Source organism: Sporothrix brasiliensis (genome assembly GCF_000820605.1).
Source record: "Sporothrix brasiliensis 5110 chromosome Unknown Cont20, whole genome shotgun sequence".
Lineage (NCBI taxonomy): Eukaryota > Fungi > Ascomycota > Sordariomycetes > Ophiostomatales > Ophiostomataceae > Sporothrix > Sporothrix brasiliensis.
Window position 1 is genome coordinate 1,164,091 of NW_024467139.1, and position 25,022 is coordinate 1,189,112.

The 25,022-nt window shown below is 54.8% G+C and overlaps 8 protein-coding genes across 8 annotated transcripts; 4 read left to right on the forward strand and 4 right to left on the reverse strand.

The window, feature by feature from the left end:
* Window positions 1–192: 192 nt before the first annotated feature.
* On the reverse strand, window positions 193–2,602 carry SPBR_06693 (uncharacterized protein; the record flags this gene model as incomplete). The annotated part of the gene is made up of 2 exons (XM_040764949.1): window positions 193–248; window positions 349–2,602. 2 exons carry the CDS (start codon window positions 2,600–2,602, stop codon window positions 193–195), a joined length of 2,310 nt encoding a protein of 769 aa, XP_040616305.1.
* Window positions 2,603–3,653: 1,051 nt separating this feature from the next.
* On the reverse strand, window positions 3,654–5,044 carry SPBR_07259 (uncharacterized protein; the record flags this gene model as incomplete). The annotated part of the gene is made up of 3 exons (XM_040765513.1): window positions 3,654–3,811; window positions 3,866–4,912; window positions 4,990–5,044. 3 exons carry the CDS (start codon window positions 5,042–5,044, stop codon window positions 3,654–3,656), a joined length of 1,260 nt encoding a protein of 419 aa, XP_040616306.1.
* A 1,763-nt stretch (window positions 5,045–6,807) lies between these two features.
* Window positions 6,808–7,500, forward strand: SPBR_07839 (60S ribosomal protein l37a; the record flags this gene model as incomplete). Its single annotated transcript, XM_040766093.1, has 3 exons — window positions 6,808–7,023; window positions 7,211–7,395; window positions 7,437–7,500. 3 exons carry the CDS (start codon window positions 6,808–6,810, stop codon window positions 7,498–7,500), a joined length of 465 nt encoding a protein of 154 aa, XP_040616307.1.
* Window positions 7,501–10,981: 3,481 nt separating this feature from the next.
* Window positions 10,982–13,618, forward strand: SPBR_06625 (phd and ring finger domain protein; the record flags this gene model as incomplete). The annotated part of the gene is made up of 2 exons (XM_040764881.1): window positions 10,982–11,480; window positions 11,679–13,618. The coding sequence occupies 2 exons, from the start codon at window positions 10,982–10,984 to the stop codon at window positions 13,616–13,618; spliced, it is 2,439 nt and encodes an 812-aa protein (XP_040616308.1).
* Window positions 13,619–15,128: 1,510 nt separating this feature from the next.
* SPBR_07372 (50S ribosomal subunit l30) lies at window positions 15,129–16,376 on the forward strand (the record flags this gene model as incomplete). Its single annotated transcript, XM_040765626.1, has 3 exons — window positions 15,129–15,177; window positions 15,276–16,015; window positions 16,089–16,376. The coding sequence occupies 3 exons, from the start codon at window positions 15,129–15,131 to the stop codon at window positions 16,374–16,376; spliced, it is 1,077 nt and encodes a 358-aa protein (XP_040616309.1).
* A 212-nt stretch (window positions 16,377–16,588) lies between these two features.
* SPBR_07021 (uncharacterized protein) lies at window positions 16,589–18,300 on the reverse strand (the record flags this gene model as incomplete). The annotated part of the gene is made up of 4 exons (XM_040765276.1): window positions 16,589–17,200; window positions 17,275–17,301; window positions 17,467–17,634; window positions 17,704–18,300. The coding sequence occupies 4 exons, from the start codon at window positions 18,298–18,300 to the stop codon at window positions 16,589–16,591; spliced, it is 1,404 nt and encodes a 467-aa protein (XP_040616310.1).
* A 612-nt stretch (window positions 18,301–18,912) lies between these two features.
* Window positions 18,913–20,259, reverse strand: SPBR_07296 (uncharacterized protein; the record flags this gene model as incomplete). Its single annotated transcript, XM_040765550.1, has 3 exons — window positions 18,913–19,794; window positions 19,868–20,115; window positions 20,250–20,259. 3 exons carry the CDS (start codon window positions 20,257–20,259, stop codon window positions 18,913–18,915), a joined length of 1,140 nt encoding a protein of 379 aa, XP_040616311.1.
* Window positions 20,260–20,956: 697 nt separating this feature from the next.
* Window positions 20,957–22,728, forward strand: SPBR_06992 (T-complex protein 1 subunit theta; the record flags this gene model as incomplete). Its single annotated transcript, XM_040765247.1, has 2 exons — window positions 20,957–21,015; window positions 21,141–22,728. The coding sequence occupies 2 exons, from the start codon at window positions 20,957–20,959 to the stop codon at window positions 22,726–22,728; spliced, it is 1,647 nt and encodes a 548-aa protein (XP_040616312.1).
* Window positions 22,729–25,022: the final 2,294 nt, after the last annotated feature.

Here is a 25,022-nt window from a genome sequence, read left to right on the forward strand (position 1 = left end):
GTCGCAATAAACCAACGTGAATAAACCAAAAAAGAAATACCAAAAGTAAGGATGCGCAAGAAGCAAAAATAACTAGTAGACAAAGTAAATGTCGAACTGAAGTCGTATGAGACAAAGGGAATATACATCGCTGTTGTATATAGTAAAAAAGGACAAAGATCCAGCGCCAGCATGCATAATCCGGGGACCGCTTTACACTCCCGCATACAGGTCGACCACGATGTTGATGGCCGCCACCAGAATCTCGGCTGCAATAAGAATAATGACTAGAAACAGTTAGCATATACGTACTTTACAATTTCATAGAAAAACCACAGACGTATGGCGTATAGGAGATGGGGAACGCACCAATCCACTCTAGCTTCTCGCCGTGGCCGTGGCTCAGCTGCTCTTTAAGCACGGCCAACAGGTCAGCAATCACGTCGAGTCGCTGCGTCAGCAGGCCAACGCGCTGGTCCATCTCCAGATAGCTGCGTACGGCCTGGTACACGGGCTCCAACTGCGGTTCCACCCAGAAGAGCTCCGGCGTGTCGAGCACGGATCCGTTGAGGTGGATGTTGATGCGAAGAATAAACAGCTCGCCAATCTGCATGTTGATCTCGGTGCGGTTCAGCGCGATCGTGCCGGTCAGCGCAATCTGCGTTGGTATGTCCTTGCACGTGTCGATAGTCGACGCAATGAGCTCTTCAAACAGCGACGTCTTGACGCTCTGTGCAAGCGCGTGCGAAATGGCCAGCTTCGTCATGTAATTGTTCTTGTCGCGCAGCGCGATAAAGTCGTTGTAAATGCGCGCCTGGTACTCGCGCGTGTAGTAAAAGTTGAAGAACTCAACCTCCATGTCGTCGGCGGCCAGTTTCTCCAGCTCAAACTTGGCCAGCTCCTTCAAGAACCGCTGCTCCTGCGCCTCCGACATGCCCCAGATCACCACCACGCCGTAGTCGAATAGGAACAGCTCCGGCGTGTGCACGTGGATGTCAAAGTCGACCGGTCGCTCGCCGCGCAGCTGCTGCTCGAATTCGTCTCGCAGCTGGTTGTGGTCGTTCCCAGCGGCTTGCCGGTCCAATTCGTCGCCGCTCAGCAGGTCCAAAACAGCCTCTTCTGCTTGGCGCTGATGCCGGTGGATCATGTGGTGGTGCTGCTCTTGGTCTAGCTGACCCCGCTGACTCTGGTTGTGCCGGTCATCGTGTTGCTCGTGGAGATTGTCGTCAAAGTAGCTGCCGTCTTCGTGGCCGTTGTTGTAGCCTCCGTCGTCCGTCTGCTGCGAAGAGCGAGGCATGATTTCGTCGTCGTCTGCAATTGCTTGCTCGCTCTGTCGGTTTCTCTCATCCTGGCTTCCTCCGTCCAAGTCGATCAAGTCGTCACGCCGCTGTATCGTGTGGCCAGCATCAGCTTCGCCTGCTGAGTGCCGCCGCTCTTGATAATAAGACGCAGACGGCAGTAGCTGCGAGTCGCGCTGTCTATCCACGTCTCGATACGGCTGGTCCTGTTGCTGCTCTTGTTGTTGACGTTGAAGCTCGTCCCGTTCCTGCTGCTGCTGCTGCTGCTGCTGCTGCTGCTTCTGGCGTTGCTGCTCGTGGCGTTCTGCATCCTCGTCCACCCCTCTGTGGCGAACGTGTCCGCTGCCGCCGCCAATATAGCTGTGGTGGCTGATACGGTTTCTCCGGTTGCTGCCACCACCGCCAAAGCCATCAGCTTCACCCCCATTCTTGCTGAAATCATAGTCGTACGGCGTGTAAATACACTCGTCGATCAGTTTGGGATTGCCACCTCGCGTCTTTCCGCGGCCCTTGAGAAAGCGCACCAGGCCGTCCATGTCGTAACGGTTGGCCGTGCAGTAGGCCGTGACACGTGGAAGACGTGCGCGATCTGCCTTGCCGAGCAGGGCCGCATCACGCCGCGCGGTAGGGTCTTTGATGCGGGTGTACTGGCTGTATACATCACGTCCACTCTCCTCGTCCGGGCCCTCATCGCCAAATTCAGGGTTGGGAAGCAGCTTGAGCTTCTGCGCATTTTTCGTGCTCCGCTGCGGACCAATCTTGGGCAGCTGCATGGGCGGCTGCGTCATGCCCAGCGGTCCTGAGCCATAGCTATTCCGTCGCCGGAGCCGGTTGTTGATCGCGGAGAGAACCGGCGGGCCACCACTGCCGGCTGTTCCTGGCCGCGTGCTCGATGCGGACGATGTTGTGCCATAAGACAAGGGTGCTGTCGCACTGAGGGCCGGTGTCGTTACTGTAGCAGGCGGAGCACTGCCGCGGAGGCGGGACGATAACGGCGCAATGGCATGGACGGGCGGCGACGTCGATGGGGGAGGCTCGATCGTGCGCGTGACGGGGTTGGGATCGAAGGTGACAGTGCGCGCAGTCTTGAGTCGCCCGGCAGATCCGGGCCGCGCCAGAGCAGACGGCGATACAGGCACCGGCGCCGATTCTCGTAGCTGCTGCTTCGTCGGTGTCGAAAGCGCAGGCAAGGCATGCGCAGGGTGAGGCGGCGGCGGCGGCTGGGAGGGTGATGCGTTCGATAATGAGGACGGCGAGGGAGTAGACGATGCAGGCTGCAACAAGGGCGAGCTCTCAGCCGCGTCCTGGGCCGCTGGTGACTCCATTGTCGGACAAGACGGTGAGAGCCGTGTAACACTGGAGATGGCGCCGGTGGCAGATTATGGCGCCAGGGGCGTAGGTGTAATCGTACCTCTGTGTTTCTAATTCTCTACACTCCGTCTATCCGTATCTCGATGTCGTTTTATTGCCGCCAAGGTCGTCGACAATGAAAATCGGTCAGAAGAGAGGAAAACAGCTCGCTGTCACCCAAGTGGCAAAAAAACAAGCAGTCGAGATCGCCCCCAGTAAGAGAGATACTACAAGACAGACTGGAGTCGAAAGAAATAGTCCGCTGGCAGGTGTCGCAAAGGCTATGCAACTCAATCCGGTTTGCAAAGCAGCAACAAGCACACTCGCAGAGGTCGACTCGGTCGGATTTTGATGTGGAAATGGGTAGAGCAGACTTTTGTCTGGTGTGGACGAACTTTATTCTTTGTTAGGTGGTTTCGTTAGCAACAACGGGAAGCTGCAGCAGTTCGCTCCTGCAGTGCATGGCTTGTGGGTTTTTTTAGCAGGAAGGAAGGTGCATGACGTTTTGACATTCCCCACAGCAGGCGCAAAGGGCCCAACAGCTGACAGAGCAGCGGCGAGAGCAGTAATGGACCTGCCGCACTTGACTTGATGCAGCGCCAAATTTCCCCAACTCCAGATCCATTTGACTAGCCACATGGGCCAGTCTCCGCTTTTGCTCAGCGAATGGGCAGCACGAATTCAGCGCACAGGTTGGTGAGCTCGCTCCGTTTAAGAGCTGTAATGCAGCGCTAGCAAAAAGTGGATGATGAGCATCCTCAATTGGACAACGAAATTCCGGAATATGTCATGCCGAGCATTGGGAGATCTGCTGGAACGAATGCCGATCGAGGAGAAAAGCCAGTCAATTAACAAGTCTGTGCCGCCGCTGTGACGGCATGCAATCCGGTAACCGTTTCTTTCCCGGGTTTTCGGTGCAGCTGGCCCTCATGAGCTCGTCTAAGTACAAATGAAGAGTCCATATACCTTCAAATATGCAACAACAGAAGCGCAAGACATGTCACTACGAGAAGAAAAACCACAAAATCATGCATCGATGAGCTTCGTCTCGTACTTGAACCCGGCCTCGCCAAGACGCTCGATGAACTTGGGGCCCAGGAGCGACGGAGTATAGACGCCGCCCTCCAGCTTGAGGTCGTCCAAAAGAATGGCCAGGGCCGCCTCCGACGCGAGAATACCAGTCACTGTATTGTTAGAAGAGAAAAGGAAACCGTGGGGCGACATAAGACTGGACTTACGATCGTACATGCTACCGCGGAACGTAGCGGTGGTGAAGGCGACTTTGGTCGGGTTCTCCGTGTCAGGCTTGCCGACGGCACGGTACTCGGTCACGTCTTTGCGGGCATTTTCACGGTTCGGACCGGTACCGGGCGCAAATACATAGCGCTTGGCCAGCCAGCGGAAGGGAGGGAACGTGGCCAGCAAGAAGCTGCCAATGGCCAGGGACCAGTGCATCTGCACGGCCTTGAGCCAGTTGCGCGCGCGCGCGTACTCAGCAAAGGAAAAATTGGGGCCGTAGGCCTCGGCGCCGCGGCCTGGCAGGCTCGACAGCAGACCCCACGTGCGTTCCACCTGTGCCGCATTGGTGGACCCGAACAAGGACGTTGTAAGAGTGCCCAGGTGACGGACACTAACGACGCCGGTGAGATACGACAGCAACGATGGGTTGCCACGATGGCCGTTGGGCCGCGGTACGGGCGATAGCGCATAGGGTGCCAAGGTCGAACGCAGCTCGCGTATCGAAAAGTTGTCAAACGCAGTTAGCACGGTATCGAGCGTGCCCCCGGACGGCAGGGCCTTGAGGCGGAGGGACGCGGTCACTTCGGCGGTCTTGGCACCCAGCTCGGTGCGGATGACGCGGGCGACCTCGGCGGCAGCAATGTCGGCCGGTGCCGACTCAATGCCGCTCTGCGGGAACATGAGCGCACCAGACGCCTTGCAAGCCGCCTCGTATGTGCGAATCATCCGGGCCACAAAGGGCACCTCGCCCGTGACATCAACGTAGTGCGTGCCGTTCTCAGCGCAGGCCTTGAAGGCCGGCTCGCCATGGGCACCATACGGTCCGACCGTCGAGATGAGCACAGCCGTTTTCTTGGCCAACTGGGCGAGCTCATCGTCGTTGACGCTGCAGATCTCGAGGCCGGGCTGCAGGCGGTCGGGGTTCTGTTTCTTGAGATCGGCGGCGACTTTGGCCAGCTTCTCCCGCGAACGGCCAGCAATGGCCCATTTTAGGTCCGTTGGCAGGTTCTTGGAAACATAATCGGCGGTGTAAGCACCAGTGTAACCTAAGCACCAGATGTCAGCAAGCAGCACGTGGAAACAGCCGCCGGAAGCATCAAGACACTGTAAAAGGCATGCTCACCCGTAGCGCCAAACAACACCAGGTCGTAGGTGCGGCCGTGCTTCTTGAAAGGCATTGTTGTTGGCTTGTCGTTATCCGAGCGTCGAAAAAGGCGGCATTTAGAACAAGTACGAAGCAGAAAAGGAGGAATGAGAGATGCGGGGCTGGATCGCTGAAGGAGATCAACTGGCGCGCGCTCTATCTTGTACGAGTGAAAGGAGGTTCGCTCTTCACCCAAAGTTTGATCAGTAATAAGGGAGCTTCGACTTGGTACGCGAAGAGGGTGAAGGAAATACTCAGGCTCGAGGGTTGACCGCTATCGAGCTGCTGCCACCGCCTACTTTTACAAAATACACTACGACTTGCGTCGTCCTCCCTCCGTCTTGCCACTATCACCTCGCACGCTGGATTTCAAAACCTCCTACTCTAGCAATAAGATGGAATTCGTCATCAATAAGAGCGAAGTAAGGGCGACTCGAGGTACTTCATCACTATCTAGCCGAAGCTGGCCCTGTTGCTAGTTCAGAGTGGTCTAGAATGGTGTTCTGAAGCTCAAGTAGCGTGCACGGGCTTGCCAGGTCGTCAATGGACAGTTGATCGCCACAGCCAGACCGAGGTCGAAATTACAATGTCCAAATAGAGTTAGAGAGACACGTGATGCTCCGTCGGCGTCGGGTTGATTTGAGGAAATATACATTCGTAGAGGCGGAATAGAATGGACAAACAGGGAAGACGTGGAAACAAGAGGGAGCATAAGTGTCCGAAACAAGGCAGAGGCTTCTCTGCCAGAGGACCAGACAAAAATACCAAGCAGATGCAACAGCCTTTCCTAGGCAATGTCGTCAAAATATGGCTCTCCAAGTATTGTTTGTGCTGGACGGTATTTGGTCATAATGCATCAATCCCGTCTATTCAATTGCTCTCAGCAATACTCCGTACACAGCACAAACTTGACAAGTCTGCATAGGCAAATAGAATGAATCTTTGCACGTTTTGACAACCTTCAAGATGTTCCTGCGTGGCAGCACTTACACGGATGCGGCCCGAAATGCGCCCAGCAGGGATGACTAATCCAGAACGAGAGCATTAGGTTTGAACTGTCACATGATCTCGGAGCACAAGTTAATCCGGCTCAACACAGATTTTTCCTTTTGTGCGGCCATTGCGTATTTGTTGCCCGCCAGCTAAATGCTTTAGGGCGGAAAATTCGTGGGCCGCCCTCGGTGCCAGGTTAGAGGGAAAAAATCTTTGGGCGCTCCCCTTCTACTAACGAAAATCGTAAGAGCGAAACGCAAACCCACCACGAACACCATCTCGCTTCACGAAGAGAAAATCTGTTTATAGACAACAAGAATATTTCTCGACAACATTCATAATGACGAAGCAGTACGCGCGCTCCTGTCCCCCGACTGATTGATTATTCCCCATTGCCGCACCGCACGGCAGCCCGACTCGCTCTCGACGACAAAGACAGGAAGACCTACCAACGAACGACAGTAGACGACATGGTGCCGGAGGACAACGTCTCGGAACCCGGGCTTCCTGTTTTTCTCGTCGATTGCGAGGAGCCGCCGCGTGGCATGGCATGCATCTGTTGTTCTTGGATGGACAATGAAATGCTGACCATTTTCTTTCTTCCTACAGCACCAAGAAGGTCGGCGTCACCGGTCGCTACGGTACTAGGTAAGAACACTCGGACCCTCAGAGCTCCCGACCGACAGCCATACAGTATACGACGCTTGGAATGAGACGATGCTGCCGACAAACGATCGGAAGACTATGCACTGCGGAAGATGGGATGCGTTTGGACAACCCAACACGGAAGTTGACTAGTCCGAGATGGAGATGGACGGAGGAGAAGACAACGCTAGGAAGACATCTATATATCCCAAAGTACTACTTCAAAGTCAGCGCAACTTGACCAGCGGCAACGACCGGCACGACGACTTCTTCTTATCCGCAGCATATCTCAATCCAAGCGTCGACTGTGGTGATGTTGGCTCGGGCAACTTTAGCCAAGGCAGCAGCTTGCTAACTCAACTCTTTGCAGATACGGTGCTTCTCTGCGGTAAGTTTTGACAGTCACGCGGAGGAACAGACTTCATTTACAATCGACGTCGGGCTGGTTTGACGCCACGCTCAATCCCGCCAGCGAAATCGGCCCCCTAGGGCCTTTCCCCCGACTCTTTCTTGACGCGATCTCGACGGACATAGTTTTGTCTAACAACCACAAAGCAAGCAGATCAAGAAGGCCGAAATCACCCAGCACGCCAAGTACACGTGCACGTTCTGCGCCAAGAACACCGTCAAGCGCACCAACGTCGGTATCTGGCAGTGCAAGGCCTGCAAGAAGACCATTGCTGGCGGTGCCTACCTTGTCTCGTACGTATTTGTCGACTTCCTGAGCGAGGCGAAAGCTGCTCGCAGGTCTGCCTACCGCATGCAGATCTTTTGCTAACACCTTCCAGGACCCCCGCTGCTGCTGCCACCCGCTCGACCCTCCGGAGATTGCGCGAGATCGCCGAGGTATAGAGTGGTGAAGAGTTCGACGTGGTTCAGAGGATGCGGTAGACTATGTGATTTTCTTTGGGATGACGTCTCAAAGGGAGCAAGGGACAGGTCGGGCTGAAGCGCGCATTTCGTCCAACGTTTTTGGTACAAAACAAATCTCACGCAAAAATGGTGTACCTGGTTTATTCTGGCCTCTCTCCTCTGCTATATCCGGCTGTCTGAATCATAACGACACTCGGACAGAGCGCTGACGAAGGCACCACAAAAAAGAACAAAAGACATGAAAAAAATCACAATAAATTGAAAAAAGAAAAACAAACGTGAGCTGTGTGTGACTTACTACAAAAGTGTAATTTGTGGGCAGATGTTTTCCCCGCCTTCGTATCGCAGCAGCATTCATGACCGTTCCAAAATGATGCGTATGGCCAGCAATGCTGTTTTACCTTACACGACATACGCAGCAGAACGACACGCGTATCTTTAATATACTTCACCCTAGCCGCCTTTGTTCTTTGTTTAGTACTCCACCGACGTATCTTGCAACGGAGGTGCTAAGTATGTGCGAGAAAAGTTCAATACTATAAATATATACAAAGCTGTTCAAAGGACTATAGGCCAGCCATCAACACGTGGTGGCTTGGGCGGCTAGTTGGGATTTGCTTGACGCTGGTTTTCAAAAGAAGTATACCGCCCAAACCTGCCCAAACAGATACAATATTTAGCCATGCTTGCGTGTTGTTAAATACAGGTTGGAGATTTAGAGGCGCATTTCGTACAGGCTGCAGCGGCTACCCTGGCCGTTATAGCGGCAATTTGAGCAGCTTCCGTTGCCTATAATGGAAATAACCATGCACTTTGTAAACGGACCGCACATTGAACGGCACCACGAACACGGGAGTTCGGCCTCCTTGCCGCAAATCGTAATCATCACAGCCTCGATATTGCACGCTCGCTTCAAGTTGACGTAAGTCATGGTTGGCCGCAACGCAAAGTTGGCGTACTGGTCAAAATCCATGATAGAAAATAGATGACGGATATGCCCCGTGATCACTGGGTGATCCCTTGCAAGTAGGTCCTTGAGAGTATCTTTCAACCAGCTGGCAAATTGAACAGGCTCAACGTGTGGATCTGGTATCTGCAAGAAAAGTCAGCAATAGCCTACTTGAGGAAGGAAGAGTCATTTTTCCTAGATACCTCATGCTCGGTCTCGTGGGGAAAGAAAACGCCGTGCCGGGTTGCTTCAGTCGGGTCCTGCTTTCGATGCTTTCGAGCTTTGTAATGAGGTGGGTTTACTGATTGTTCCCAGCGCACCGGAAGAACACGTTTGTGATGAAAAGTAGCGGTGTGTACGTCAGAACTGGCAGCTGTTGCAGACGAGACAGCAGAGCTGACTGGGGCAGGCGAAGCTGGGGACGAAGCACGAGACGTGCCGGCCTCTGAAGCAGCTATGCGCGCCGCAATAGCCGCAGCGGATTTGGCATAGGCTGCGGCGAGCACATCGGCATCGGCCTTAGCAATAAGTGACGTTGTCGACGAACTAGAGACGTGCGGATCAAATGTAGGTCGGTAGTCTGGCCGCACCGGGGGGTCAATGACAGAGGATACAACCCTCGGCTCCGCCCACCCCGACTCTGCACAGTCCTTCATATCCGAGTTCATAGACAAAGTTGGGCATTCTCGTCGCTGGATTCAGAGTGTGATGCGATTTTGCTTCCAGGTGCGTGGCGTCGAGCCACTGGCGGTATTTTAAAGAGAAATGTTCGGGAAAACTCCCAGACATAATCTGAGAGACGCAAGATGAAGCACAAATAAACGCCAAAATTTCGTTGTCGATATCATCCCCTGAAAAGGCCCGTCTTGGAAGGAACGATCGATGATGTACACTTGAAACTCACGTGACTTCCCAACGTGAGGCACTTCACCGATCTGTATGTTGTACCACGATTTAAGGTGCATTTACAAGTATTGTCTCTTGTCCATGACCTTCGTATCACGGTCATAATATGTTCACAAAAGGAGGACAGAGAATGGGCTTTCGCAATCACCACTTTGACTCAGAGGCGTAACAAGCCCAGGCGATGTGTCCAGCTCTTTCTCGTTGTTTGATACGATTGCCCAACTGGGAAAGCGTGTTAACGTTACTACGACTTTCAGCGGTCAAGGAAATGACTTCGGCGCTGGCTCTGGTTTATCGGGGAAAGCGCGGCCATGCCCGTGTTTCTAGGGGCAAAAAGTAGAGGAAAAGAGTAACAACAGGTAGCCTGCCAGCCTTCTTTCCAAAAGTACATGTATTCATGTGTGTATTGGCGTGGAATGGTGTGTACGCTTGGCTACATCGGATAGGCTCACCGCCCGCAGCAAAATACCGATGAGAGAATCAGGAGATGAGCCATACTAAAGCGTGTGCTGGTCTGACATGGCGACTCGTGTGAAGATGTTCAACTCCAACAAGGGAAGGACCAACAATCATGGTGCGGTACTAGGCCGGACTGGACAGCCAGCACATGCACGTCGTTCCTTCCAACTGGCTTCACGAGTGGAGACAAAAGGGCAGCACACCTGCCTCATATGCGGGAAGGTTCGACGTGCCACACTCCCCCTGGCTTCTCTGTTTTCGTGCGTCACATTACATTTTACCCAAGACCATATAGCAAGGGACAGAGCGAGCGTGTGGAAACAAGACCTCATTTCACAGAACAACAGATACTGAGCGAGGAGAATCGAGGACGAGACGAAGAAACTCGAGAGGCACCTGCCGCACGGGCCACTCGTGTTCCTTTCATCTGTTCATGCTGCCGCCCCGCTCCTCCCTTGTGGTGGTGACTGTGGCAGCCAAACGTGCCTGCTTGTGTATGGCCCTCGACGCTGATTCGCCTGCAGCCCTGTCGCTCTTTCTCTTCTCGTCCTCGCCCGTTCCGTAACAAAACCAAAAGGCTCGCTGGCTCGCCTTTACATTTTTCCCCTCGCCGAACTGGCTTTCTCAGGCATAGTCCCCTGCCGTGTGCCTCTTGTAACTTCCTCCTCTGCTACCTTTCCTTCCATCCATCTTACTCCTGCTCTTTCCCCCTGCCTGTTATGTGCCAAACCTCCTTCCCGCCTTCCTCCTTCAAAGTGGCAAACCACGCCAAACACGCCAAATTTCATCGCCCCAGAATTAGGAAGCAGCAGCGACCAACTGCAACGACAGGCTGACGCACAGCTATCTTACCATTGCTCTTTCCTGTGACTTCCTTTTCGCCTCCCAGCAGCGAGCACCTTCTCTCTTTTACCTTTTCGCTTCACATCACCTCTTTCCCTTTTCACCCCGTTGCATCTCGAAACTTTTACAGTTGTCATTTCTGTTCATTTTCCCCCCACCCCATTGCTGCATCTTCCTTATTTAATCTTCCATCATTCTTTTTTCTCGCATTTTCTCCTTCACAACGTCTTTCCTTCCACCAACTCCCAAGTCGGTGTCTATGCGAAGGAAAAGGGCGCTGTGGCCACCAAACCTCCGCTAGCCATGGCAGAACAGTGCATTGTCTGCCTGGAGCAGCTCCGCGCTGTAGAACCCCCACCACTGCCACCACCACCAAAGCCACTACCAGGCGATGATGACAGTGGTTGTGCCCCTACCCCCAACGCCAGCACTAGCACGCACCCCGACCCAACGGACGCCGTCACCGCCCCCAAAAACACTGACACCAGCGGACCGTTCACCGCTGCAGGGCCAGCCTTGTCTGGCCATTTGGATGGCCAAAACCGCGGCAGCGATGAGTCCAACGAATCTGCTCGCGATGCTCAAGGCAGCGATACTGGAAATTCCAAGGCCCTTACCAACGGCCACGGCAGGGAACAGGTCGGCAAAGTAGAGCCTCTCGAGGACGATCTGGTCGCCGTCATCCAAATCTGCAAGCATACGCTGCATGACACCTGTCTGCGAGAATGGACCACCAAGGCCAACAGCTGTCCTATCTGCCGGCAATCATTCCATCTCGTCGATGTATACGACCAAATAGGAGGTATGTGGCTCTGATTTAGCTCCGACTTAGTTCTGCTTTGCACTGCTTTTGTCTTTATTTTCCTCTGGCGGCTTGGCTCTTTCGTGTCAGATTTACCTGGCCGTACAGTCCAGTTTGCCTTTGATTTTTACGGTCCTGTCTTAACCGAGTCATGGTGCTCTTGTGAATCCTTGCTGACCGACACTCTCCTTTCAATAGGCAAACTGATCTCCACGTACACCGTCGAAGACAAGAAGCAAGTCGCCGAGTTCGACCCTCAGCCATGGCTCGAAGAGACCGAGGTTTTGGATGACGAGGTGTCTACGCCCTGCCCTGTTTGCAACCTTGCCGATCATGAGGAGGTTCTCCTGCTCTGCGATGGCTGCGACACGCCTTACCACACACACTGCATCGGTCTGGAGGGCGTTCCTGAGGGCGCCTGGTTTTGCATGGAATGTGTGGATTCATTGGGCGATGCCATCGCGGCGCCTATGCAAAGCGCTTCCCTTGGAGGCAGCGATTCGGTCCGCCAGACCGCCGGCCGGAGATCGGGCGCTGGCCGCAATCGCAACTTCTTTCCCCGGACCAGACATACCATGCGCCGTGCCCGGCGCCGTGCACGGTCCGACGAGTGGCAGGGTGCCTGGAGTCAGATCACGGGCCATGTCTGGGACGCCATTCGCATCGACCTGGACCACGACGAAGACGAGGCGCTGGAAGAGTTCCGTCGGGTCGAGCGGTTGCGCGACCAGGAGCGCCGCGAATTCGAACGGTGGCAAGAGCGTTTGGACATTGCACGCCGGCTCGGTGCGCAAGACGTTTTCGAGCGCAACATTCCCGACGCCATTTTGAACCACGCTGCACGCCATGGGGGCTCCTCGCAGCCAGCTTCATCAAACCCCCGTGCCATTGTCGCCGCTGTCCAACAATCGCAGCAAGAGCGGCGTGCGTGGGGTGACTTCGATCGTGCAATTGAGTGCGAAGCAGCGGCGGGGACGAACACACCGAACCCTCGGAAGCGCAAGTCGCGTTCGCACACTGCGTCGCCTGTCCAACAGCCTCAGGAGCAGGAGCGCAAGTTGAAACGGCCACGCACACGCCGGATAGGAGCACCTAGCGAAGGCGCCGCATCGTCGTCCAAACAACCCACCTCGACTGCAACGCCGAGAACACCTACAGAGCGGAGCCCGCCTAGTAGGCCGTCCGCATCTCTACTTTCCTCCACACCCAGACCTCCGTCTCGGCCCGCGTCCCGACTGGGTCTGTCTCTGCAAGCACCTGTGGCGGCAAGAGCGGGCCACTCCTCGGCGTCGCCAGCCTTGGCAGCCCAGTCCCCCGCTGCAACGTCGACGAACACGAATGATGAACCCCCCTCGTTTCTTTCGTCGCTCCTTAAAGAGGTCGAGATGAGCACGTCATCCGACGACGATAATATCCGCAGTTTGTTCGGCGACCCTCCGTCGCACGCTGTCGACCCTGCCTCGCCGGTCGCCTCGTCGCCGGCTGGATCGGCGCACAACAGCCCGCGGGCCATGTCGACCACCCCACCACCACAGCGAACTTTGCGGCCTAGCTCTCCGACATTGCTGAGCTCACACATCTTGCCTGTCTACCCGCCAGCGAACTACTCGCCCACGCGGCCGACCGCGAGCTCGGCAAGTGCAGGTGTTGGCAGCGGCGGCGACAACAGCGACTCAGAAGGTAGTGGGCACATCCACACAACGCGTCCACGTGTAACCCGAAATGGAAGCGGAAACGGCAATGCCGCCAGCCCAAACATGAATACAAGCACAAACGGCGGTAGCCATCAACATCGGTCGCCGCCTGCTGCTGAAGCTGTCGAAATCCGACAACCCCGGCCGCGCCGCATGTCGTCCGCTGCGGCGATTTCACGGTCGTTGGACTCCTCTCCAACACGCCATGCGCTTCCACTGGAGATGAAGGAAAGCATCAGCAGCATCGTCCGGTCGGCGTTGAAGCCGCACTGGAAATCGAGCCACCTGACAGCCGATCAGTATGCAGCCATCAACCGCGACGTCTCTCGCAAGCTCTATGAAGAAGTCACCGATCCTGCCGTTGTCGATGCCGAGGCTCGGAAGCTGTGGGAGCACAAGGCGAACAGAGAAGTCGCTCGCGCAGTAGCTGACCTGCAGGCGTGAGAGAATCCATGCAAGCATGGTGTGACAACAAAAGGACAGGGAAGGAAACAACCAACCATGGAAACGTTTCGAACAAGACAAACACGATTCACACCGACTGGGTCCAAGATACACATTATTCTCGCAACCACCACCATGCCGTTTGCCTTGATCAGTATTACTCGGCCTTGGTGTCATTGGCTGTCCCTGCCTTTTTCGTTTGGGTTCTCTTCGAATGGCGTTTTGTTTCTTTTTTACCAAGTGAGAGCATCGGGAAATAACGGTATAGATACCCTGGGAAAGCGATTTTTGTGTGTGCCAAACTCCAATGTGGCCATGATCTCTTTTACCAATCTTCTTTTGGTTGTTCTCTCGCCTTCTTTGTGCTTTTTCTGTTCTTCTGCGTTCAAGCCTTCATTTTGTGCGCATTTATCTGGTTTTGTTATGTTTTATTGTTCCTGCGTTTGTTTTTCATGCACGGATGACGACTCGATGACATATGGGTGGGACACAGGACATGTCTCTGTTGCATTTTGTACGACGTATGCGTTTGTTTTCTTTCCTTGCCTTTTTGTTTAACGTCCGCTTGGTAGCTTTCGTTGCAGAGATATCTCTTCTCATATGTCGGGATGCGAACTTTTGTTCTCATTATATAGGCGCAATTTACCCACTCGGCAGCTGTCCAGCTCGTTTTCGGCCGCAGTGTTTTGAATAAGATACGTTCCACTCGACACATTTACATCGTCTGTTGTCACCATGTTGGCGTCTCATCCGCTTCGGGGCTTGGCCGATCGAATAGACCGTTCGTAGGTCGCGAGGAGGAGAACCCTAAATGAGCAGCATGAAACTGGTGGGCATCGAATACCATACCCACCGTCCATCATCACCGTCTGTAAAGAACGGACAGCAAGCAAAAAGGGGCAGAAACCGGCATGCGGTCTCAAGGGATGTGAATGTCTTCTATCTAACAGCTTCCAGGTGGGGATTTTATCGAAGAAATAAAACATTTCTTCGCCATGAGGAGCCGCTAGCGAAATCGGACGCTCTGGTGTTTATTCTCGGCACCTTGTAAATGGGGAGGACACACTTGGGGCGAAACGTAGAAAACAATTCATAGGAGTGCGAGTCTTCCTGATAAGGATAAATGCCTTGGATGAGGAAGAAGAAGAAGAGAGACAAGTGAGAAGGCGGTGGTCTGAAATTTTAAAAGTCGCCCACTGCTTCATTCTCCCGCATTTCGGCACTAAAGATGATCCGGCGCCGGGGATTTTGGCCAGGAACGACTCGTGCTCCCGTTTGACCAGAAGAGAAGGAACTAGGTGACCCGAGCTTCCCATTGGTCGCGGGACCCACAACTTGCTAGACATGCCCGACAAGCCTAAAAAAAGTTTCCAGCCAAAAGCTCTCGTGCAACATCAATTCGACGACGAGACAAACGATCACCAGCGACGCCCTACTGTTTTCGCGACCGTTTTTGTTGTCCGGCATATCACGTCCGGCCGGCTGGCTCACCAATTGGATTTGTTGCACCATGGCAGCCTCAAGACGGGGCGGCCAGGCGATGTCGTCCTTGTTCAAAGGTTTGTTTCCCCATTCTCTATGGTGATCTCGTGATGTCGTTTGAATGCAATCATGAGAGGGCGATGCACTTGCTGAACCGGGCCCTCCTCCTTTCCAGTGCAAACCACAGCGGCCTGCACGCGGTGTGCCAAGACACGCACCCCGTTCCTGCCGGCAGCGATCCTGCCCCCACAACACCGCACATACTCTGCCGAGGCCACGGCATCGTCACCACAACAACAATCCTCTACTCCGGCAGCAGCACCGCCACCCGCCACGGCGCCCGACTACCGCATCCGAGCTGGATTGTTGCTCAGCCGGCCGCCACTCCTAATGCGCGACCCCACCCCCTTTGAAGCCGCCTTCTACCTCTATCAAAAGCGCCTCAATGAGCGCCTGACGACCTCGTTCCGTCGCAATGTCTACTTCAAGCCCGACACGACGCTGGCGCTCGACTGGCGCCTGCAGATGCGCGACCGCAAGGGCACGCCCGCCCGCGACATTGGCCACTACCGGGGCGGCAAGGGCGGCAACGGCTTCGGCGGCGCCACGGCTTGGGACGACGAGTTCACGCTGAACGACCCAGAGGCCAACATGCTGACGAACCCGGACAGTCTGCGCGAGCGGATTGTGTCGGACGCCGACTTGCGCGTCAGCGACGACGGTGAGCGGCTGGCCGAGGCGGATCGTATCCGCGTGGAGCGGCCGCAGAAGCGGATCACGGCGGCCGACGAGACCAACGACACACAGCGGCTCGACCGCAAGCTGGACCGCACGTTGTACTTGGTGGTGAAGGCGGCGGACGGCACGTGGAGCTTCCCCACGGCCGACGTGCAGACGAACGAAAACCTGCACGAAGTGAGTCTTTTTGCTCTGCTTCGTACCAATGTGCCCGCTTGGGTGACTACAGAAGGCTAACCGTATTGTATAGACTGCGGCGCGCGCGCTCGAGTCGGCGGCGGGTGTCGATATGAACACGTGGATAGTCGGCCGCGTGCCAGTGGCACACATTGTGCGGGAAACGACCCCAACTGCCGAGGCGGCCTTTACCAGCGAGAAGACGTTCCTGATCAAGGGCCGCATCTTGGCGGGCCAGGCCAACCTGGAGAATAACACACTTGGCGTCGACGCGTTCCAGTGGCTGACCAAGGAGGAGCTAGCTGCGCATCTGCCCAAATATTACTACGCTGGCGTGAAGAATGCCATTCCGCAGCGGTAATGCAAGCAGAAACGTAACACAGACACAAAACGAACTATAAAGGGAACCTGGGGAAAAAGGCATGGGAGAAACGAGGGCAAGCTGGGCCCGCCCTCCTTGTATACAAGTGCATGTACGATGTAAAATCAAGCGATATCCTTACTTTTCTGAAAACCCCCGCTGTCTGTCCTTGCTATGGCCATGATGAGAAACCTGCTGCTGGGAACAAGGCCTCATTTCGCCATTGTGTCACACTCTCCCATTCGCCCAACAGGCCAGAGCCCGGCGTTGCCCAGCCGCACCTTGTTCGCAAACCCTTTGACGAGGCTGTTCTCCCACAGCAGCAACTTGTGTGAATAGGTGCCTTTCTTCGTCGAGTCCACCCGTCTCCACATCTCTTTGAGAAAGACCACTGACGTTTTATAGCTGTCATGGCCGGCCTGGTGCTCGTTCACATGATGCAGCCTGTCTGCGTGGCCGGCTCTCTCGCCGGCAATTTTGAAAGGCGAACTAGCCCCCTCAATGTCGACAAACACCTCCTCGAGGCTTTTCGATGGCATCATTTCGTTGTCGTCGCGCTTGAGTATGTGCTTCGTGTCTATGATACGCGGGAACAGTTCATGCACGATGCGATCAAACTCGTCGAGTGTGTTGGGCAACGGACTGAAAAATGTGGCATGAAAAAAGCACAGGTCGTGAAACATGTTGTGACCGACGAGAACAGGCCTCTTTTCCTTTAATTTGGCCTCGCTTTCTCGGAGACGTGCCTCACAGCCAGGCTCGACCATTGCGTTGTCCTGCTTGTACATGCTCCAGACATCGTTCGCAAAATCGCCGCCAACAAGCTGCAGAAGAAAACGTCAGCGAGAATAACACGGTCGACAGGCAACCGACTCCATCTCGCATGAAAGATACTTACGGCTTCGGCAATGTACCGAAGACCGCGCTGAAAAGCAACAGCCCTCTTTAAATTGCTAGTCTTTTCAAGTTGTTCCTTGAAAAGGGCGCATACCATCGTCGTTAGGTCATCGATACTCGGTGATCAAACGTTTTGTAAAATAAAAAGGAAAACAATCCGAATAAAGACAGCCCAGCGTGCACGTGCACCTACCTTGTTCTCGTTTTCAGCATCCTTTTCCGTGATTTGCATAAAGAAGTTACCGTTGACAGTCGCCCTGTACCTGCCGCCAAACTCGGTATCGAGCATCTGGTAGACCAGACGGCGCTGGAAACGCGTCAACGGGCCTTGGTGCGGGTTGACTATGTTGAGGTAGGACAGCTATCTCTTGTTAGTAGATAACTAGCTCTGCCAAGTTCGTGCTTGGTCAAGCTTGTTCCGGCAGCATACTCGATCCGGTTCTTCCTCCTTTTCCGCCCAGCTCCGAATCTGGTGCATCGTATCATAGTAGAACTGCATTGTCTCCGGCTTCTGTTCCTCCAGCAGAATGTCGTCGTTCCGACCATGCTTTGAAGTGGCAAACAGCTCGGGCAGCAGTTCCGCCTCCTCCGCCCGACTGAGGTAATAGATTCCACCGTCATAGGCATCTTCGATGCGGATGCGGTTGCGCTTCAGAAACATCAGCGTCTTGTACGAGAGCGTCAGTGTGCGGTCCAGCGTGCGTGCGATGGTGTCCACACCACTGAAGCTGGTGTCAAACATGGGCGACACGTTGAAGTTGTACGACTTGAGATGGACTGTGTCTTTCTCTTCGTCATCAAAAACAATGCAGGTGATGCCAAACTGCACCGCGTTGAACGTCTCGGTTGCCTGCTTGGCCCGCTGGTAGATCTCGTCCTTTGTCGGCTTGTGAAGCTTTGGCGCGCGGCGAGGCTCGATGCCGGTCATTTCAAAGTCGATGGCTACATACTCGGACTTTGCAATCTCGGGCAGGATTGTGACCAGTTCTCTCCAGAACCGGGCTAGAGGCACGGTCTTGCAGCCCATTTTGGACCGAGGTGGCTTCGCAGAAGGCAGGACGCAATGTTGGCAGAGGCTGGTCGTATGCGATGTGAAGTTTGAGAACGAGAAAACGAGTGACTGGAAAGTGAAAGGAGACAGAATCAGAACAGAGCGCATGGAAGTGGCTCAATATAAAAGAGGCAGGAGCTCACGAGGACACAGCCTTCCCATCACGGAAGGCACGATCGGGTAGTCAACGTACACCATTTTGCCAGCGTCGACTTAAGACGATATAATGCTCTATCGTAGAATGGAGGCAAAGTACCATTTCGCATTGTACTTTGTCTTGGCCTCTAATTATCAAACGGAACAGAACACAAACAGGAAGACATCGAACGAGCCTTGTAAACATTAGTATGAAAGGAAATCAAAAGCAAGTCAAGAAATCAGAAAGCAGGTAATCTCCGCACACGCCAAACGAAAAGGCAGATAAAGTTCCCTTCCCTTTGTCCCAGGGGAAAAAAAGCAGCAAAAGCACAAAACAACCTATCAATGAACCCCAAATGCAAACCAGTCACGAGCGGGCGCGTCGGCTATAAACACCGATAACCCCCCCCCCTCTCTCTCCCATATGCACAAAGCTGCCTCCAGCTTCCTTTACTCGTCTTTGTCAGCACTCGATGTAGCGACCGCGACGCTTTCTGGGTCGGCCATCTCTGTATCCTCAACCTCCTTGGCAGCCGATTTGGTGTCCTCGTTTTCTGCCTTGTCACCGGTGTCGTCGCCAACCTCCTGATCAGCCTTGTCGTCGTTGGCCGTCGCTTTCTCGGCGGCCTCCTTGCCACCGTCCTTGTCCCCCACGTCCACCTCGTCTCCGGCTTCTTTGCCATCATTCTCGTCCTTGTCCTCCTTGCTCTTCTCTTTCAGCTGCCGCGCCTCCTCCTTGGCCTTCTTGTACTTGGCCTGCTCCTCGGCGGCGCGGGTCTCGAACTCGTCCTTCTCCGCCTGCTCCATCTCGGTCCAGCCGCGCGCCAGCTCGGCGTCAATGGCGGACTCGGCGGCCGCCTCGTCTTCCTCCTCCTCCTCCTCTTCGGCATCGGCGTCCTCCATGTCCACGTCGTCGCCATCCTCGCCAGACTTCTTTTTGTTTTGCTTGTTGGCCTTGCGCTTCTCAGCGAGCGTCGGCCGCATCTCGTCGCAGTAGAGCTCAAAGGCGTTGCCGGGGCGTTTCAGGCTCGCTGCAGAGCCGCTGCCTGCTGCCCCGTCCTCCTTGTCGTCGCCGCCCTTGCCCTTGCCGCCGACGCTCGCGACATCGTCGGCCTCCTTGGTGGCCTTGGGTCTGCGGCCGCCGCGCCGCTGCGAGGCGCCCGGAGTGCTTTGTGTCGGCTGGGTCTGGCTGTCGCCCTTGCCAAACACGTCGGAGCTGGGTGACAAGGGGTCGAGGTTTTGGCTGATAAACGTCGAGCCGGGGGCACCACTGCCGTCGGCCACAGACGACTTCCTGTGGCCACGCTTGGTACGCAGCGGCTTGTCCTTAGGCTGTTGCGAGTTAGTCGCCGCGCATGTGACCAAAGACAAAAGCAAATCAAGCAGAGGATCAGAGAGGACGAACAGTGGCTGGTGGGCTCGGGCTGCCGTCAGAGTCTTCGACGTTGGTGCTGGTGCGCTTGGCCAGCTGCTCGAGGAGGAATGCGCGCTCGAGGCGCTGTTTCTCGACCTGGCGCTTCAGGCGTGCCAGACGTACGCGGACCGCATCGTTTGCCTCCTCGACGTCGGCCATGCGCTGCTTGAGAAAGACGCATTTCCGGCGGTAGGCCTCCTCGACGGACGGCGGCAGCGTGGGGACACCGGGAGATGTGGCTAGGCAATGTTAGGACGGCAGGCAAGACACGGGCATGTATTATCCGCACGAATATAATGGCATCCACGCGACAAGGCGCAGCCATGGCAATCGGGCGATGCTTTGAGCGTCTGGGAGTACTGGTATCTCTTACAGGGCGCCATTGTGGAGAGAGCGGCACGCTTCGCTCGAATGTATCAAGTGGCAGTCAAGTCGGCGCCAAACAGAAGATAGATAGATAGGTCGGGACAGATTCGTCGGAGTCGGTATGTTGCGATGGGGCGATTGCATTGAATTGAGGGAGAGTTCGTGGTATGTCAAGCAATTTACACGATGGGAAACTTTTGCGTCGTTCCTGCCGGTTTAGCTGAGCTTCCCCCAGAGCGACGCGCCAGATGCCAGACACCAGACGCCAGACAGTAGCGATTGGTAGCGATTGGTAGCGTTTGGCAACAATTGGCAGCAATTGGCAGTGGCGACTGGCCTTCTACCGTCCCTGCCTGTGGTCGGCACCGGGCGGCGGATTAACATTGTTCAAGTCGCCTCCTTCAGAGCGGTCGTGCCTGCTCCACCTTTTCCATGCTCCCCAAGGCTTCAGCATTCGCATTCGCTCCTGCCCCTGATTACGCCTGCCTATTCCACAGCGAAGGAAAGCTCCAGAACTATTTTTTTTGGCCGCCGTCCAACTGCCCACCCCACCAACAAGCGAATTGTAGCACAGAAGCTCCCCTCCCACCGCATACTAATTGCATCGTTTTTGTTGCTTTCATCATCACAAGGACGACAGCCTCCCCAGAACCCTCGACACGGTCTTTTTTTTCTTCCTCTGTGGGCGTCCCTACCATTCGAGAACTAGCAGCCATGTCTCTCAATATTCCCAACGCGCCCAATGCGAACCTCTTCAAGTCGGGCTACAACAAGTACGTTTAGTTTAACGTGCCCCTTTTTCGGTCGCCAAAAGTGTCCAACGCTCTGCAGTCTACAAAGTCAGGCGCTGCCTTGGAAGTGCGTGCTCCCCAGTGCTAATATCCTCCTTTTTTATCAGCTACGACTCGGAAGATGGCGCCGTGCTCCGCAACATCGACGCGTGCCGGGCCATCTCGTCGACGGTGCAAACATCCCTCGGGCCGTACGGCCGCAACAAGGTGGTGATCAACCACCTGCAGAAGATGATCCTGACGTCGGACGCGGCGACGATCCTGCGCGAGCTCGATGTGGTGCACCCGGCGGCCAAGCTGTTGGTGATGGCCAGCCAGCAGCAGGAGGCGGAGATGGGCGACGCGACCAACCTGGTGATTGTGCTGGCGGGTGAGCTGCTGCGCAAGGCCGAGGATCTGCTGCGGATGGGCCTCAAGATGGCCGACATTGTGACGGGCTACGAGCGGGCCCAGAAGTTTGCGCTGGAGACGCTCGAGGAGCTCGTGGTGGACAAGGTCGGGGACGTGCGGTCGCAGGAGGAGCTCAGCAAGGCGATCCGCACGGTGGTGGCCAGCAAGCAGAGCGGCAGCGAGGATTTCTTGGCGGACCTGGTGGCCGAGGCGGTGCTGGCGGTGCTGCCCAAGAACCCGGCCCTGTTCAACGTGGACAACATCCGCGTGGTCAAGATCATGGGCGGCAGCCTGGAGCAGAGCCGGGTGGTGCGCGGCATGGTGTTCCCCAAGGCGCCGGACGGCACGGTGAAGAAGGCGAGCAAGGCCAAGGTGGGCGTGTTCTCGTGCCCGATCGACATCAGCCAGACGGAGACCAAGGGCACGGTGCTGCTGCACAACGCCAAGGAGATGGTGGACTTCACCAAGGGCGAGGAGGCGCAGCTGGAGGCCGTGATCAAGCAGCTGCACGACGTCGGCCTGCGCGTGGTGGTGGCCGGGTCGACGGTGGGCGAGCTGGCGCTGCACTACCTCAACCGCTACGGCATCCTGGTGATTAAGATTCTCAGCAAGTTTGAGCTGCGCCGGATATGCCGGGTGGTCGGCGCGACGCCGCTGGCGCGCCTGGGCGCGCCGATGCCGGACGAGATGGGCTCCATCGACGTGGTGGAGACGCTCGAGGTGGGCGGCGACCGCGTGACGGTGTTCCGCCAGGAGACCGACGGCGTGACGCGCACGGCGACGCTGGTGCTGCGGGGCGCGACGCAGAACCATCTGGACGACGTGGAGCGTGCGGTCGACGATGGCGTCAACGTGGTCAAGGCGATTACCAAGGACGCGCGACTGGTGCCGGGCGCGGGCTCGACCGAGACCCAGCTGGTGGAGCGGCTGCAGGCGTTTGGCGAGAAGACGCCGGGCCTGGCGCAGTACGCAATCAAAAAGTACGGCGAGGCGTTTGAGGTTGTGCCACGGACGCTGGCGGAGAGCGCCGGTCTGGACGCGACGGAGGTGCTGAGCCACCTGTACGCGTCGGCGCACAAGAAGGACGAGTGGACGTACGGCGTGGACGTGGAGAACGACGACGGCACGGGCACGCTGGATGCCAAGGACGAGGGCATCCTGGACCTTCTGGCGAGCAAGAGCTGGGCGATCAAGCTGGCGACGGAGGCGGCGCGGACGGTGCTGTCGGTGGACCAGATCATTGTGGCCCGGCAAGCCGGCGGGCCGAAGCCGCCCGGTCCTAACCCGAACTGGGACGAGGACTAAGCGTGAGGCGCTACGTTGGAACGACATCGTTGTGAGGAGGGTGTGGGGAGGTGTGAGGAGGTGTGAGGAAGGTTTGTCTCGCTTTACGGCATGTACCGTCACCTGTTCACCCTTGGAGTCCTCGTCTATTTCGTATTTTTTCTTGAGTCTGTTCGCTTTCACGGCGCGGTTTGGGGTGGATGTTTCAAATATCAAAACGCTTATAGATTCCACCAATCTCACCGGATAGGCAAAAATAAAACAAAAGATTTACAACTTCGATACAAGGGGGTAATGGAGACATATGTGTACATGTATACAAACAAGCTGGAAAACGACAACACGAAGTCAAGGTCCAGGCGCTGAGTTGTCGCGGTTGTGAGACAATGTCGATGTCAATGTTAGGACAACGATATGATCTTCCGGTCGACTTTCGTCCCTTTGCCACGTCGATCGTGCTCCTATTCAGCCACAGGTATAGTTGAAACGGGCGGCCGGTCACTGGTTGTTGTCTGTTGGTGAAACGAAGCTGATCATACTTCGTCTGAAGGCTAAGAAGATAGACAAGGGATCGTCCCGACGTGAACGTCTCACGAGATTGACGGCAATATCAACCGTTGCGTCGAGACCAGACGGCTTGTAGCTATTTGTCATTCATTGCTTTCTGTCTGCAGGCGACACGACGCTTCGTATGCCTGGACGGCCATCAGTCGTCCTTATTTCGCCTGTCAAAATTACGTGCTGGCTATAGGAACCATCTCGTGTTCTGTTTCGTGGGATATGTTGCCTCGGTTGTCTTCAAATATGAATATTGGTTTGAAAATGTCGTAGTCCTCGATATATGCTAGGAATTATTTTTTATTTATTTATTTTATTGATTACTTGTGTTTTTGTTCTTTTAACAATTTCGTTAAAAGAATATCACGCTCGACCACGTTTCCGCTTCTTTCTCTGTGTAAAAAGCCAAACTCGTCAGTTTTGCACTCTACTCGCATCAACACTGCTTTGCGTACACGTATCAAAGCTTAATAGCCGTTGTTTCACTTGTCATCATGTTTCCTTTCTCTTTTTTTGTCACATCTTCCATGAGCATGACCATTTTTTACGGCAGACTACGAGTTTATACCAGTTTTCTAATCATTGTAGTTAAGGGCAATCCATGTTGTGCCCGTCCGCGAACTTTAAAGCATGTCCTTGGGACGGGACAAGTTGGGTCAAGGACTGACCAAGATTCTGTCACCACGGTAAACGAATGAAAAATGAGACGAACGAAAACACAGCCAAAATACGATTGTTTGCTCTCCTTTATTTTGCTGTTATGTATAATTTTATTTAATGCACTCCTCGCAGAGTACGCAAACAACATTTTAGGGAGTCTTTCCTTCTCTCCTTTGATGCCTATAGAACCGTGGACAGACCCTGAAACGAATACCATATGATACCCATAGGGACTTACGTCGTACTTCAGGCCGTTGGTCGCTGCTCCGCTTTGCTGAGGCTGTCGATCCATATCGAAGGCCGATCCATATCGCCTCCGCAGGAGCAGGGCTTGAATGTCCAACGACCTCAGCCGATGTTTTGAAACAAAACAAGGCAGCCAGGAGGCGGAACTGGGCCGAAAGCAAGAACGCATTGGAATATTCGTGTGATTGGATTAATGGATTGATTTTTTTGATTTTTTTTTTTTTTTTCAAAATTTAGAAAAGAGGGCAAACAGAAAAGAAAAAGAGCCGAACGCACCCAAGCGAACCATACTGAAGAGACATAATCTCAGCCAGCACTCATAGCCAGGTTGCTGTCGTATTACTATTGAAGATTGTTTGGGTGAATACATTATAAGATACCGTTCCTGTAGTTGCTGTCGTCGATTCGCCTTTATCTATCTTCCAAGCCGTGGCAAAATGGACTTTTGCCTGCTGCCCCCTTTTGCCCTTCTGTCCTTCCGTTTCAGTCGACGCGACGTGCCATTTCACAGCGACGGCACACTCCGCCCAACTCGCCGTCGCTCTTGCCGTCGCAGTGGTTCTGGGCAATGTGATTTCCCAAAGCAGAAGGAAGGGTCCTTTCATGTCACGGTTGTCAGAATCTGGTGTGAGAAGTACGTCGTAATGAGTCCTACATATTTTCTTTTCCTTATTTTTTTTTGTTTCTTTCACTTTCTTCTATTTTCTTGCCCGGCGTTCTTGCACCGTCTGTCTTGTCTATCTCCCGTCCTTCTTCCGCGGGGTGTGAGAGAATGTACTTTGTACCTTTCCCGTTGCTTTCTGGCTCGCGCATCCTTCGCCCCCGAGAATGTCACCGTTTCATTGCCATTG